Here is a 17,124-nt window from a genome sequence, read left to right as displayed (position 1 = left end):
CTCTACATTCTCATGTTTGTCATTTTCAACGAGTTTCAAAGGAGAAGAGATTTTTTTCCATCATCTTTTGCAAAAGACCCCTCACTTATTTTCAGTTTTGGGGGTGTATGTCTCTAGTAATATAGGTGGATTTTTTTTTAAATGAATACTCCAATAGAGGAATTTGATTAATTAAAATTTTGACTTGGTGAGTAAAATAAATTATAAATGTCTCAGTGTATAAGAAACACTGATATCCTTGAGCAGAATGCAGATATAAATTGAAAATAAGCAAAGAAAAATGCAGATATAATGAAAAGGTAATACTTAACTAATTTTATGACTGCAAAATGAACAAAATTAGAAGAATGGGCCTAAAGTGGTTCCAGGGTGGGTGGTACAGTAGAATCACTCTGAGAAAGTATTAAATAGAAACAAAGGAAGGAGTCTGGATTTTGCATAAATACATAAATCTAAACCTGTGTCACAGGAGTGCTGTGTCCCTATTGCTTTTCATATTGACTCCAATCAGGGCATTGTAATAAATCATGTAGCTACTGTGTTCAACTTAATTTAATTATTCCCATCCCTAGAAGAAATCATGGACTAGAAAAAGACAAACGGTCACTCTTCTGCTGCCCTGAGTAAGAGCTGACTAGGGCAAACTGTGCAGCCTGTTACTTAGATTGGTCTGCCTACCCTTCCCACTGTCCAGGACGGCTGAGCTTGCCCAGACAAGGGACTAACACAGGGAGTCAACACATTTACTGTAATTACTAATATTTTTAAACTTATTCCTGCCCTCTTATGCCATTTTTCCAATTTGTCATTCTTGTTATTGTTTTTTCTTTCCTACCTTTATTCAGATTCATTTTCTTTTCCATTTTATCCTCCAGAAATTTGGAAAATATATAGCCTATTTCTATTCTTCTTATAATTACCCTTAAATTTTGAAAGAATATAACTTTCATTTAAATATTACCACCATGGCCAATATACAATTCTCCATCAGTTTCAGTATCTAGAGCCTTCCCTGCTGGTCACCATCCACCCTTACCCCAACACATACCTTAGCATCTGAGGCAATCATTTGAGGGTCCAGTTGCAGATTATTAAGCTGTTTTACTTTACAGATAAAAAATGACTCAGACTTAATTATTTTGTTTGACTGGTCTTTTTCAGTACTATTTTATCAACCCATCTCTTCCTCTTCCCTGGATTCATTTTGCAGGAATAAAGCTTCTAATAACTATTTAATAGGAGAAAGGTAGACAAATGGATTTAAGATAGTCTTCAAGTCAAAATCAGTATAAAAGTCACCCAGATAAGAGTCAGTGGTGAGGGCTATGGAAAAAATAAATAGATTTCTATGAAACAAGAGGCTTGGGAACACTGGACTCCAGCTGGAGAGAAGCCCAAACCAGGAGCAGTAAGATGCAAGTCATACCCCCTCTCACCGGCCCCCCACCCCGCCAAGGGTCCATGGGGGCTATGGTGGTGGGGGGGGGGCAGCTAGCAGGTGTGGAGGAAGGGAGGAAAACATTAGGCTGGGGCTTTCCCCTCCTGAATAAACCACTGATCACTCACAAACAAAAGCAAAAAATGCTTTCTCTTCCCAGAGGAAAATGCACCCTTGGTAATGCTGTCTTTTGGTTAAGCATCAAGAGAGATGAGTATTTGTTCCCACTAATGGAAGCACATACATTAAGTTATATCTGAATGGTGACTTCAGCCCCAAATATAAATGGGCAAAAGCATAGGTAGACTTTGGTTTTCCCAGCTCCAAAAGCACCTTTTTCTGCCTGGACATCATCTCCAGCAGCTACAAATCCCATTAAGATTCTGAGGGCCATGAAAAGATGCACTAAGATATGCTGTATCTGATCTGCTCTGTGCCGTCACCTCATTTGTAATAACATGTTATATCCTTAGTTAATTAAATCATAAACTTAAAAAAACATATATTTGCATGGGCAAGGAGGACAAGGATCATTTTCCACAACCCACCTGAAATACCCCAAATGGTAAATCTGAGGCCTTGCACATCTAAAAATTATCTTTATTTTTCTCTTCCATTGAAATGCTTCTTTGGCTAGGTACAGTATTCTGATGAGTTAAAGAAAATCTTTTTCCCCCCTATCTTTCAAAGTGCTGTTTCATTGCCTTCAAAGATTGCATTACAACAAGAGATCTGATTATTTCTTTGTAGACTTTTTTTTTTCTGTCTGAAAGCTTTTTAGAAATTTCTCTTTATCCTTTGTCATCTCAGATTTCACCATAATGTATCTAGGTGTAGGCCTCTTATAATTTATTCTGTTATTTATTTATTTAGGCTTTATTTATTTGAGTTTTTCTCCAGATATATTTGTAGGTGGAACATGTGTGATACATGCTGCGTCCACCTTCTTTATCTAATCTTACCCCACATACAATAAATCTAGTAAGATAAATACCTAAGATACAATATGGATAAATCTCACATACATAACATCATTGAGCCAAAGGTAACAATACATTCTCTACTATTCCATTTATATAAAGTTCAAACAGGCAAAACTAATCTATGCTGTTAGAAGTCAGGATGGGGGTTATCTTTAGGGAGCTACTTGGATCTTGGTAATATTCTGTTTCTTGGTCTGGGTACTGATTACATAGCTGTATTAACTCTGTGCAATTAATTGAGCCATATACTTACAACTTACACACTTTTATGTATGTTGTACTTCAATTAAAAGTTTTTTTTTTTAAACTGGATTTATTTTGAATTCTCCATTCTTTTTATATAGAGATAACTTTTCACTTACTTTAACCATAATTTAAAAAACAGATTAGGGACTTCCCTGGTGGCGCAGTGATTAAGAATCTGCCTGCCAATGCAGGGGTCACGGGTTCGAGCCCTGGTCCGGGAAGATTCCACGTGCCACGGAGCAACTAAGCCCGTGCGCCACAACTACTGAGCCTGCGCTCTAGAACCCTCGAGCCACAACTACTGAGCCCGCGAGCCACAACTACTGAAGCCCGCGTGCCTAGAGTCCGTGCTCCGCAACAAGAGAAGCCACCACAATGAGAAGCCCGCGCACCGCAACAAAGAGTAGCCCCCGCTAGCCACAACTAGAGAAAGCCCACACACAGCAACGAAGACCCAATGCAGCCAAAAATAAATAAGTAAAAAATAAATAAATTTATTTTTTAAAAAAAGACAGGAGTTGTTAAGAGGTGAAGCTGGAGCTGGATGAAAAGAAGGTCAAATGTAAGAAAAGTTAAAAATGTACAATTAGTAAGACTTTGTAAGATCAGAACTATAGTTAAGAAAAAGACTGCCAAGGAGGGTTCCTACACTTATTTCCGGTATAGGCAGCTGAAAGAGACCATAGTATCTTACTTTTCAGATTCAGCGCAAACACGATTCACTTCTCATTACATTTACTTTCATAAGCCTAAATTACTTGTGCTACCTTCCTAAAACCAGATCCTATCACTTTCCTGTTCAAAAACCCTTTAGTAGCTTTCCTGTACATATAAAAAAAATTTTTTTTAATTCAAACATGGTCAATAATGCCATCTATGATTTGGCTCCCACCTACTCCCTCATCATCTTCTCACAACACTTTCCTTCTCATCCGCAACACTTAAAGCTATGTAGCTTTCCTCAGTTCTATAAAATATCCAGATCTTGGTCTCCTCAGGGTCTCAGACATGACTTCCTTCTAAAATTTTAATTTCCTTCCCCACTGTTCACCTCTTTAGGTCTCAGCTTAAATATCATTCCAGCAAACACACCTTCAATGACTGCCCTTCCCCCAACTTAAGTTAGGTCCCCTAGTTATTCTTCATATCCTATTTGTGATTATGTATTTGACATGTTTGTCTACCTCCCCCTCTAGACTAAGTTAGGGCAGCGACTTTATCTATTTGATTCTCCTGTATATATCCAGTTCCTAGCACAGTGTACAGTGGTATACAGGAGGTGCTCAAACATTGAATGAATGAATGCACACAGGATGAATAGCAGATTTGAGGGGAGAAAGATTTCAGGTTTGGGTATTTTTAATCTGAAGTGTCTATGCATTATCAAAGAGGAAATGCTAGGCACACAGAAATAACTACCTGGATTTCAGGAGGAAGATCTGGGACAGAAAGACTGATTTGGGAGTAATCAATAAGTAAATGAAGCCATCCAAAGGCTGAGAGTATACAGAGAGAAGAAATTTTAAGCAGAAGGGGAAGGAGGCTAAGACTAAGAACAATCAAATTGATGGGAGATAAATGAGAAGTTTGTGATACCGTTAAGTGTGATACCACTGAGGAGATTATTTCAAAACCAGAGTAAATAATGCGAAATACTGCAAAAAGGTAAGGACTAAGAGCTATCTACTAGATTTAGTGACAAAGCTACTGATGACCTTGGATAGCATATCAATGGAATGATGAGTAGAAATAAGCATTCAGTTAATTGAAAACTCAATCAGTGGAGCAGAAGTTGAGAAAGCTACCAAAAACTTGGATGCTTATGTTAAAGGAGATGGAAGGGCTTCTTCCCCTTTTTTAAAGAATGAAAGCTGAGCATATTTAAATTATCACGAGATGGAGTCAGTAAAGAGAAATCTAAGTTAGACAATTGCTAGAGCTTTGTATCCCATAGGGTAGGAAAGATGTAGGACCCAGAGCACAGGAAAGGGGGTCAGCCCTAGAATGGTAATTCTCCATTCCACTGCAATTAGAGGAAAGATGGGTTGGATTCAGTTACATTTGTAGATAAGGGGGCAATAATTAAGGAATAGTTTCAATTTCCTCTGTGAAGGAGATGAGGTACTCTGCTAAGATTAAGTAGAGGGCTAATATAATAAATCAATAGAACATGAGATTTAAAATGGCCACTATCATGAAAAGTAAAGGAAAAGAGAAAGGAATTTCAAGAAGCACTACAGGCTTATTATGAGTTTGGAGACAATGAATTTCTAATAGCAGTAACAGTGTGATTCTTTCATTTCCTTTGCAGCTCTTGCCTGAGCCAAAATCGGGGGACTAAGACTGATACAGGATTTGTATTTTGGAGGGCACATGAACAAAAAGATAAAAGGGCAAAGAAGTTAGAGGTATTGCCAATAGAACACTTAAATGAGAGTGGGTAAGGTGGGAAGGGTGGATAAGGAAAAAGGAAAAACAACAGGTTCCTCACAGAAGAGAATGGAGAAGTCCAAATGATGCCAAGTAAAGGTGTGGTGGGAACAACGGAGTAATAAAGCTGAGAGAAGTGTAGGCTGACAAAATGAATATGACATTAGAGAAGTGATTTTCCCCATGATAGGCCTACCCCAAGTATCATACTGAATGTATATATGTACACATATGTGCATAAATTATAGGATCTATTTTAATCAGTACTTGATTTACAAAGTTTAATTCTGACTAACCTCAGGTTACTATTTAAAAAAAAAATTTTTTTAATGCCCTGCTTACACGGTAGGCCACAAAATCTTTCAATGACGACATACTGCTTTGAATAAAGCAAAAAAGTTAAAAATCACTGGTCTAGGTCAACCTGCTGATTTTACAGAAAAGGAAACAGCCTTCCAGAAGTAAAGTGATTTATCCAAATTCAGCAACTTGCCATAGCAACAGAACTTTAAAAATAAATAGAACTTTGCAGAAAATGTTTTTTCTGTATTGAAAAATGGCTTACCCCTGATCTTTCTGAATAAAAGTATTTCATAATCATCAATCTTTCTTAAAATCTTTGACAGAAATATTTGCCACAAATATTATATTTATCATGCTTACAAATTAAATACTGTGTTCATCATGCTTATAAATTAAATGTTATAAATGATTTATAAGTCCTTGTCTAAAGACCTGAATTTATAATTTCTATAAATTTCTTTGCCAAAAATTATCAAGGAAAAAGGACAAGCTTAGTCGATATAAATGCTACATTTTACTTATACTGTTAATTTAAATTATTCCATTTCTTCTATAATCTTCCTCAACACAGCATTACACACAGCCACTACTAGAAAGGACTGAAATTGGCAAGAGAGATGAACCCTTTTTGTCTCATCAGCAGTTTAACCACTCAACAGGTTATATTTAAAAAAAAAAAAAAAAAAAAAAAAAAAGAGCTCAGAATATTTGCCAGCCTTTGAGCTAAATGTCAGAAAAACAGTAAGATAGGAACTATCTGTTTTCCCATCTACAGACCACATAATAGATGCTCACTGTTCACATGAAGGAGCAATTTCAGTCTTCTGATCAAAGAGTAAATATTTTGATTTATCTACCACCCTACACCTAAGGATTAAAAAATTATCACACCTCACACTTCCTCAAGGAATTTTAAATCTGGCTATGGAGATTAGATAGATAGGCAGTATATGTATATGGTGATGATCAGATACCGGAACTTTATACCTACTGAATGGTAGCCAATAAAGTACTCATCTGGGAAATAGACAGTGAAAGTTCTACCAAATGATATCACTGTCAAAATATTTTATAATCAGCTGTTTCACCAAGAAAATCATTAGTTTATTGTCAGATCTCACTTTTAAACCAAGAATTGAACTACTTCATTTATTCCCCAAACTCACATTTTAAAACTATTCCACAAAAATTTAACCTGAAGACATGAAAGTTTCTACACACTAATTCTTCCCCAAAGAACATCCTGTAAATTCTTAAGGTTTCAAAATAAAAACTTCCAAAACACCTCACAAATAGGAGCAAGACCTCCTCCAAGAAATTCCACTTGATCCTCATTATTTGTAGAGTCCATATTTGCAAATTCTCCTACTTGCTAAAATTGATTAGCAATCCCCAAATCAATACTCACAACACTTTCACATCATTCACAGACATGCAGCGGCGGTGAAAAATTTGAATTGCCCAACGCTAAGGTCAAACAAGGCTATGTTCTAACTTATTTCAGTTCTCATACTGTAAACAAGTGTCCTTTCCATGGTCTACTTAGTGTCACATTTTTTACATTTTTGTATTTTTGTTGGAGATTTCACTGTTTAAAATGGCCCCCAAGCAAACCAATATATACAGCATGGACAAACAAGGTCCTACTGTATAGCACAGGGAACTATATTCCATATCCTGTGATAAACCACAATGGAAAGGAATATGAAAAAGAATGTATATATGTGTAAATGAATCACTTTGCTGTACAGCAGAAATTAACACAACACTGTAAATCAACTGTACTTGAATAAAGTAAATTTTTAAAAATAAAATTAAAATTAAATAATAAAATGGTCCCCAAGCATAGTGCTGAAGTGCTGTCTAGAGTGTCTAAGCACGAGACCGTGATGTGCCTTAGAGGAAAAATATACGTATTAGATAAGCTTCAATCCGACATGAGTTATAGTGCAGTCGGCCATGAGTATAATACTTACGAATCAATAATATATAATAAATACGGTGTCCTTAAATAAAACACACATAAAACCAGGTTATATACTGATAGGTTGAGAAATATTTTGGGACCAGAGGCTCACAGGAACCTAAGCCTGTATTTCCCCTAGGAGCAGTGGTTCAGTGTATACTAATTCAGCATTCACAGTGACTACATAATAAAACTACCCCAAATAACAAGAATCCACTGTACTTTAAAAGTGACACCTTTATGCATATAACACTAACAAGACAGGGCAACAGAGTTTGTTCACCAAAATGAACTACCATTTCCCAACATATAGCATTATTCCATGAGAATACTCAATAAATACGTGTGTCAAGTAAATGGTTCAGAAAATTAAGCGCTCCAGTTTTATGGCAAAGACCCCTCCAGTGCAATATTCTTCCCCAGCCAGCACAAAGGCAGCCCATTCCTTTGTCATTAGCTGGAGCACATGGAGGCAGCCATTAGAAGCTTACGCGCCCAATCACCGGAGTCAGAGAAGAAAAACGTTCAGCAAGTCTGGTCTTACGTTGCAGTTCTCATTAGTGTACAACTGACCCCTGAACAACACAGGTCCACTTACACAGGGATTTTTTCAACAAATATATACTACAAGATCCGAGGTTGGCTGAACCCTCGGAGGCAGAACCTCAGATACTGGAGGGCGACTGTAAAGCTACGGAGGGAATTTCGACCGCAGGGAGGGTCAGCACTCCGAATTCCGCTCGCACTGCCCCCTCCCCTCCGGAGGCCCGCACCTCCCCACCTTTCAAGGGTCAACTCTATTTTCCTTCAGATTTCGTCGGCTTTCACGACGTTTAGAAAATAACCTGTGACCACACATTAATACCAAGCATGAACAAGTGTCTCAATTTTATTTAACATTTTTAATTGACTATACAACTTTCTATAATGCACAGTACAAAAAAAGTGCAAAATATTTACCATAAGCATGTGGTTATGAAAGTGAATACCCACAGCGGTTGCATCATCAACCCAACTAAGCACTTTTACTCATTTAAAGAAGCCACAGCGTTTTCTGAAAGTTTGTTGGACGTTAACAGCTGCTCTACATCTTCTCCCACTACCGTCTTCAGAACTGGTTCATATTGCTCAGCACATACCCACTGGGGGTGAAGAAGGCGGTAAAAAGCACCACGAGGGCAATAGCCACCGCCTGGAAGAGAAGATGAAAAACGCTGTTAGCGACGGCGGCTTCCGGGAACAGTCACTCGCTGCCGAACGAAAGAAAGAACGAAAACCGCCCTAAACGTTTTGAGGAGTTTGGCTGTTGTCATCGAAAGGGGGGCCTGGTGAAACCTAAAAAGCGGGAGCTCCCTTCCTAGGCGACCCAACAGAAATTTTTGAGGAAAACTCATTTTCCTTCTCATGGCGCCCCAGTTCTGACCTTTGAACTCTGGAAGCTAGACGCTGCCCACGATTTCCAACGTTTTAGGGAAAATACTACGTCTTGGCAATTTAGAGGGCGGTCGAAGGTGGCATATTCTGAGATGGGCAACGACAGCTCTGCCCCTCGGACTTCGCGCCCATAAAAGGTACCGACGACGAAGGCTCGGTCCTCTGAGGCCCGCGCGCTCTTCCAGGTCCCCGCTTCCCGCCGCCTCAGGCCCAACCCCGGCGCCCTCACCGCGACGCCGCCCCGGCCCCCCACCGGGCCTCTGAGCCCTCCAACTGCGGCCCGGCCACCGAAGCCTCCCACCCGAGCGGCGGCCGCGTCCTCCCCGCCTCGGCCACGCGCTCCCGTCCGTCGCGTCCCGCCTGCGCCGCCCCAGCGGGTGGGCCCCAACTCACGATGGTCGACGCGGGGCGCTGGCGCGGAGGTGCCGAGTGCACCAGGCGCTGGCCAGGCTGCAGGACCAGCAGGGTCACGCGGCGGCGGGGAAGTAGGCAGACAACCGGCAGGCGCGGCATGACTCTCGGCTGAGGCGAAGACGCGACGCTCGGCGAGGCGAAGACGCGAGGCGAAGTGAGGTGAGGTGAAGCGAAATGACGCGAGGCAAGGTTTGGGCGCGCGAGCTCCAGAACTGGGCGGGCAACTGGTCTGCGCAGGCGCCCGGGCCACAGGGTGGGGGGCCTGCTCCCCTTCTGCCCGCTAAGCCACGCCCCTGCCACGCCCCTTCCGCTCCGCACCCTGCTGTGCCCCGCCCACTCACACGTCCTCCCTACTCCCAGTCCTTGTGCACCTCTTCTCGCGCCACACGTGTAATACCCCCGTCCCGGTGCCCCTAGGCCCTGCTTCCTGCCCCTCCCACCGTGCCCTCTCCCTTACCTACCTTGCCCAGCCCCCCAGCGCTACAGCACACAGTATCTCGATTTTCTGCTGGTGAGGTGCTGAACACCTCTGTACTTACTTACCCTTATCTTTCATTCCTCCCTACCTATACCTCTCAACATGCCATTACTTCTGTTCCTGTAATTTATAACATTTATACTCTGTTCTCTAATGTTAATTACATTTTCCATACATTGTCTATAACTTAATTCCCAACATTGAAAACCAAGAATAAGTATCTGCTGTGTGCTGATGATATAAAAATATTCATGGCAGGATCAAATAGAGTGTTTGGATCCAGTAAAGAAGGTGATATAATTATATGTCACTAGACTTGTAGCTCTTGAAGGAGAAATGGAATATGTTGTGATTTTCAAATTTAATACTATAATAATCCTATATCTACTCTCTAAGATGATCTAGTTTCTTCACACTATTTCACTCTTAGGTTTATTGCACAACCAGCATTCTAGGGTTTCTTTTAATTGCCTTGTTTCTACTTCCTGAATTCTTTCTCTGTTTTTGGATTCCTATTTCATTTTGCTGTAGTACATCCTTAAGCACTTCTTTCAGGAAGGGTCTGTGGTTGATAAATTTCCTCAGTCCTTGGAAGTCAAAAAAATATTTTGCTCCATACTTAAATGCTAATTTGGCTGAGTATAGAACTCTGGGCTCAAAATCATTTTTCTTCAGGAATTTTAAAGCCATTATTCCCTTGTTTTCTAGCAGCTAGTGTAACTGATGTGAGCCAATATAATTCTCATTCCTTTGATGTAGCCTCTTGTTTCTTCTTGGAATCTTTTTATCTTTGGACTTGTGAAGTTTCTCCAAGTTAGGGCTAGATATGGTTCTTTCTTTCATTCATTCATGAGACTTTTTAATTTGAAGACTTGGATCTTTCTTTAGCTCTGGGAGATCTACTTCTATGTATTATTTATGTCTTTCCCTCTATTTTCTTTGTCTGTCTTCTCCTTGTGTCTTTACATGGAGTGGCAAGAGCAAGGGAGCTTTCTGTGGTCTCTTTTATGAGACAGAATACCATTCACCAGGGCTCTACTCTTGACCTAATCATCTCTCAGAGGCTATACCTCCTAATACCATCACATTGGGAATTAGGATTTCAACATATGAATCTGGAAGGAACATAAATATGCAGTCCATTGCATTTAGTAAAAAAAAGAATGCAAAACATCTCATTAAAAAGTTTTAGGACTTCCCTGGTGGCGCAGTGGTTGAGAATCTGCCTGCCAATGCAGGGGACACGGGTTCGAGCCCTGGTCTGGGAAGATCCCACATGCCGCGGAGCAACTAGGCCCGTGAGCCACAGCTGCTGAGCCTGCGCGTCTGGAGCCTGTGCCCCGCAGCAAGAGAGGCCGCGACAGTGAAAGGCCCACGCACCGCGATGAAGAGTGGCGCCCGCTCACCGCAACTAGAGAAAGCCCTCGCACAGAAACGAAGACCCAACACAGACAAAAATAAAAATAAATAAATAAATAAAAACAAAGTGCAACCAGTAACACGTCAGTAGATTTTGAGATATTAAAAAAAAAAAACGTTTTAGTTCTTAAAAATTATCATCACAAGAAAAAAGATTTTGTAACTGTGTGTGGTAACAGATGTTAACTAGACTTATTGTAGAGATCATTTCTCAATATGAAACCGCACACCTCAGTTGGGACTTGAACCCACAATCTTCCACCTGAAACCACACAACTCGTCTCAGGACTTAATGAAGCTCAGGTTCTTTATGTTTCAGTGCAGAAGGAATTCAGCGAGAGGCAAAGTGATAGGTAAGAAGTAGATTATTAATATCCTTTGTAAAGAGGTTGCAGGAACATGGGGCACGAGAGGATGGTCATGTCCCAGGTCTCAGGTGAGTTATTGGGGTGGGCCACCAAGTGAGGGTCCTTGGCTTCTCGCAGGAAAGCATTCAAGAGCAAACTACAGTAAAGGGAAAGCAGAGATACACATTCCATAGACAGAATATGATCTATTCCAGAAGGTAAGGGTAGCCCTGGGAGATACACCCTCCATAGACAGAGTGTGGGCTGTCTCAGAAGGTGAGAGCAGCCCTGAAATATGGGGTGGTTAGTTTTTATGGGCTGGGTAATTTCATAGGCTAATGAGTGGGAGGATTATTCCAACTATTTTGGGGAAGGGGAGGGGATTTCCAGGAGTTGGGCCACTGCCCACTTTTTGGTCTTTTATGGTCTGCCTCAGCACTGTCATGGCACTTGTGGGTGTGTCATTTAGCATGCTAATGTATTACAATGAGCATATAATGAGGCTCAAGGTCTACTGGAAATTGAATCTTCTGCCATCTTGGACCTAGTAGCTTCTAACCAGTTATTGTTGTGTCCTCAATGGCTGTGTCATTCTTTTAATGGTTGTGCCCTGCCCCCTTCCCTCTTGTCTCATTTATATACAAATAGCAAATCATTATATTATACACCTGAAACTAAAATAATGTTATATGTCAATTATATCTAATTTAATTTTTAAATTTTTACTTATCTTTTTACTGAGTATACTTGATCTATAATATTATATTAGTTTCAGGTATACAACATAGTGATTCAAAATTTTATAGATTATACTCCATTTAAAGTTATTAAAAATAAATAAATAAAATAATTATAAAATATTGGCCATATTCCCTGTGCTGCACTATATATCCTTGTAACTTATTTATTTTATACATAGTAGTTTGTATCTCTTAATCCCCTACCCTTCTTTTGCCCATTGCTCTTTCCCTCTCCCCAGTGGTAACCACTAGTTTGTTCTCTATATCTGTAAGTCTGTTTCTTTTTTTTATACTCACTACTTTATTTTTTAGATTCCACATGTAAGTAACATCATACAGAATTTGTCTTTATCTGACCTATTTCACTTAGCATAATACCCTCCAAGTCCATCCATGTTGTTGCAAATGGCAAAATTTCATTCTTTTTTATGGCTGAGTAGTATTCCATTTTATATATATATATATATATATATATATATATATATATATATATATATACACATATACACCTCACATCTTCTTTATCCATTCATCTGTTCATAGACACTTAGGTTGCTTCCATATCTTGGCAATTGTAAATAATGCTGCTATGAACATTGGGGTGCATGTATTTTTTTGAATTCAGTATTTTCATTTTTGTTGGACATATACCCAACCGTGGAATTGCTGGGTTCTATTTTTAGCTTTTTGAGAAACCTCTAGACAGTTTTCCACAGTAGCTGCACCAATGTACGTTCCCACCAACAGTGTATGAGGGTTCCCTTTTCTCCACATCCTTGCCAACATTTGTTATTTGTGGTGTTTTTGATGATAGCCTTTCTGACAGGGGTGAGGTAATATCTCATTGTGGTTTTGATTTGTATTTCTCTGATGATTAGTGATGAAGAGCATCTTTTCATACGCCTGTTGGCCATCCATATGTCTTCTTTGGAAAAATGTCTCTCCAGATCCTCTGTCCATTTTTTAATTAGCTTGTTTGTTTTTTTGATGTTGAGTTGTATAAGCTGTTTATATATTTCGGATATTAATCCCTTATCAGTCATATCATTTGCAAATATTTTCTCCCATACAGTAGGTTGTCTTTTTGTTTTGTTTATGATTTCCTTTGCTGTGCAAAAGCTTTTAAGTTTGATTAGGTCCCATTTGTTTAGTTTTTCTTTTGTTTCCTTTGCTTTAGGAGACAGATCCAAAAAATGTTGCTATGATTTATGTCAAAGAGTGTTCTGCCTATGTTTTCTTCTAGGAGTTTCATGGTTTCCAGTCTTACATTTAGGTCTTCAATCCATTTTGAGTTTATTTTTGTGTATGTTGTGAGAAAATGTTTTAATTTCATTCTTTAACGTGTTACTGTCCAGTTCTCCCAGCACAACTTATTCAACAGACTGTCTTTTCCCCATTATATATTTTTGCCTCCTTTGTCGTAGATTAATTGACCATAACTATGTGGGTTTATTTCTGGACTCTCTATTCTGTTCCATTAATAAATGTGTCTGTTTTTGCACCAGTACCATACTGTTTTGATCACTGTAGCTTTGTAGTATAGTCTGAAGTCAGGGAGCATGATACCTCCAGCTCTATTCTTCTTTCTCAAGATTGTTTTGGCTAATTAAAAAAAATAAAAGGACTATCTACTTCCTTAGTTTAGGGGACAGCAATCTATGGCCCACAACCTGTTTTTCTAAGCAAAGTTTTTTGAAAGTCACACGCAAAGTTTTTATATTGATTGCATACTGAAATGATACAATTTTGGTATATCTGGTTAAAAACAATACAGTATAAAAATTAATTGTACCCATTTGTTTTTAGTTCTTTTAACATAGTGACAGAAAGTTTGAAATTACACATAGGTTTCATATCAACCCAATGTTTTCTTGGACAGCTCTGCTCTAGAATCTTACCCTGAGCAATCAGATCCTGCACGAATGTGCCTAGCTACCTCCCTAACCTCATCTCCTTATCTTCACTCTCCTCTTTGTACATCATGCTGAGTCACACCAGTCTCTTGAATCTACATGGCTTCATTCTGTCTCACTTACGGGTCCCTGCCTGAGAAATCTCCCCTGGACATTCCCACAGCTTACTCACTTACATCATTCCATTCTTGTACTACCCTGCAAAAATACAGCCCTCACCCTATTCCCCATGGCTCTCTTTCCCCTTCTCTGAACTATTTTCTTCATGGCCCATCAGGACCATCTGCACATGGTAACTGTGTGTCTCCTTCACTAGGAGGTGAGCACTGCAAGAGCAGGAGTCTTGTCTGACTTGCTCACCCCGAAGCACCCCAAGAGGCACCTCACACATGGTAGGTACTCAATAAATATATGTTGAATGAATGAATAATGAATGCTCACATCTCTTTGCTCTCTTTTCCTTCCCTACGAAAGACACTGTCTGGAGAGAGTAGCCTCTCCGACACAGTAGAAATTGACAACATAGGCAAGGGAGGCACTAGATTGTGAAGAGAGGGAATGAATGCACAATGGCACATTTCAATATTGGTCACCTGTTTGTAGCTGTGATATGGGAGAGCACAGCTGGACGAGAGATATTAATGTATAATTGTTCCCAGACGTTTCTCTCCCGCTACGGGCCAAAGAAAACTCGAGTTTTGCCTAGTCAGTTTCTTTCTCTCCCTCATCCTTCAAAATGAGACGTCAGAACTATCCCTTTGAACTCCTGTAATGCAGAATCAGGAGGAAACAGAAGGGGCAAAGGACAGGAAGCTCAAGACACCATTGGGTGCAATTTTCTGAAGAGTTGAAAAAAAAGTGTTGCAAAGAATTGCACTGTGTGAGTAAAGTAGAAGGAAAAATGAAAGGGAATTTTTAGACAGAGTGCTGTAGTCGATATATCCCATTTAGGACATCTGAAAAATTGAAATAAAAAACTTGAAATTTTGAAACTGTTTTGGAGTGACAAACTATATATCTCAATTGACATATCTGAGCCTGGACCACATGTTTGATGATTGTATGTTTAGACCATTTACATTAAATGTAAATAAATGTGAGTAATAAGAGGCAAAGTTTATCATATTAATTTTTTTTAAAGATCCAACTATATACTGCCTAAAGAAAACCCCCTTAAAGATGAAGATATAGATAGACTAAAAGTAAAAAGATGGAAAAAGATATACATGCAAATATTAACTACAGAAAGCTGGATTTGCTATACTCTCAAAGTAAATGTCCTCGCAAAGAATTTTTGCACAGATGAAGAGAGACATTTCCTAATGAGTAAGGGATCAATTAATTAGAGGACATTAAATTCCTAAATGTTTATGCACTTAATAACAAAGCTTCAAAATAGTTGAAGAAGAAACTGATAGACGCAAAAGAAAAAAATAGACAAATCTAAAATTATAGTTGGAGAATTTAAAACTCCTCTTTCAATAATGTTTGTTTTCAACAAAACAAGTACACAGAAAATCAGTAAGGATATGGAAGACTTGAACACCACCATCATATTGAAGTAACTGATGTTTATAGAACACTCTATTTATCAGTACCCAAACACACATTCTTTCCAAGTATACATGCAATATTTACCAAGATAGAATATATTCTGCGCTATAAAACAAGTCACAATAATTTGAAAGGATTGAACTCATACACAGTACATCATTTGACGACAGTGAGATTAAATTAGAAATCAAAACCAGAAAAGTATCTGAAAAAAAATCCTCGAATATTTGGAAATTGAACAACACACTTCTAAGTAACCCATGGGTCAAAGAAGAAATCACAAGGGAAAATAGAAAATATTTTCAACTGAATGAAAATTAAAATACATCAAATTTTGTGGGATGTAGCTCAAGCAGTACTCAGAGGGAAATTTTTGGCATTAAACGCATGTATTAGAAAAGAGGAGAGGTGTAGTTAAGTCTTTCATTTCTAATTGTGAAATGCGAGACTTTGTTTATTATTAAAGACTTTCTTTCTTTCTCTCTAGATAGGAGACTGGAGGGAATACTGGAAAGATGTTGGACTTCAACATCCTACAAATCTAGGTTCAATTCCTGGCTTTGTTATTTTTTAACTGTGTCACATTGGGCCACTTACATCTTCTCTCAGCCTTAGTTTCCTCACTTGTGAAACTGAATTAATAACACCTATAGTTCAGGAATACTTCAAGGATTAAATGTGCCTTTGGTACATAGAGGGTCACACAATGATATCATGCTTTCCCATGTATCGCCAACAGGGGAGGGCAAACTGTGGGTTAGGGAACAACAAATAGTCAAAGTAGATCTAAAGTGCCATGTACAATACAGGGGTAGGGAAGTAAGAGGTACAAACTAGTAGGTATAAAATAAGCTACAAGGATATATGTACAACATGGGGAATATAGCTAATATTTTTAATAACTATAAATGGAGTATAACCTTTAAAAATTGTGAATCACTGTATTGTACACCTGTAACTTATATAATATTGTACATCAACTATACATCAATAAAAAATAAAAATTTTTTGAAAACAAAAACAAAAAGGAGAACCATGTAGGAAAGTTGCTAACCCTGAGACACAGAATCAGCTATCATATTGTTAGAGAAACTCAAACTACGGAATGACCTAAATCAAGATATATAAAGCCCAAGTAATGAGATAATTTCTACCCTTGTACTTCTTTTTTCTGTAGTACCTGCCTTACCATAAAACCCTAGACATTTTCATACAGTTTTCTCTGATTGGTTATTTTTTGATTCCAATGTTGTTGACCTCTGGCATAGTCTGTGAACCTCTTTTAGTAGCAGTAGTAGTAGTAGTAGTAGTATTTAACCCTTCTAAAGCACCTATTATGTGCCTGGAACTGCTCTAAGCACTTCACAAAGTATTAACTCTCTTAATCCTCCCATACCCCTATAAGGTAGGCCCTATTATTATCCCCATTTACAGATGAAGAAACTGAGGCACAGAAAAA

At 38.8% G+C, this 17,124-nt stretch overlaps 1 protein-coding gene across 1 annotated transcript; it reads right to left on the bottom strand.

Moving 5' to 3' along the window:
* Positions 1 to 8,231: 8,231 nt before the first annotated feature.
* LOC118890415 (cytochrome c oxidase subunit 8C, mitochondrial) lies at positions 8,232 to 9,480 on the bottom strand. The gene is made up of 2 exons (XM_036843255.1): positions 9,194 to 9,480; positions 8,232 to 8,558 (listed from the first exon to the last, which is right to left on the bottom strand). The coding sequence occupies exons 1-2, from the start codon at positions 9,311 to 9,313 to the stop codon at positions 8,475 to 8,477; spliced, it is 204 nt and encodes a 67-aa protein (XP_036699150.1). The 5' UTR covers positions 9,314 to 9,480; the 3' UTR covers positions 8,232 to 8,474.
* Between the last annotated feature and the right edge of the window lie 7,644 nt (positions 9,481 to 17,124).

The sequence above is a fragment of the Balaenoptera musculus genome, chromosome 2, assembly GCF_009873245.2.
Source record: "Balaenoptera musculus isolate JJ_BM4_2016_0621 chromosome 2, mBalMus1.pri.v3, whole genome shotgun sequence".
Taxonomy (NCBI): domain Eukaryota; kingdom Metazoa; phylum Chordata; class Mammalia; order Artiodactyla; family Balaenopteridae; genus Balaenoptera; species Balaenoptera musculus.
This window is presented reverse-complemented; position numbering and strand designations above follow the sequence as displayed.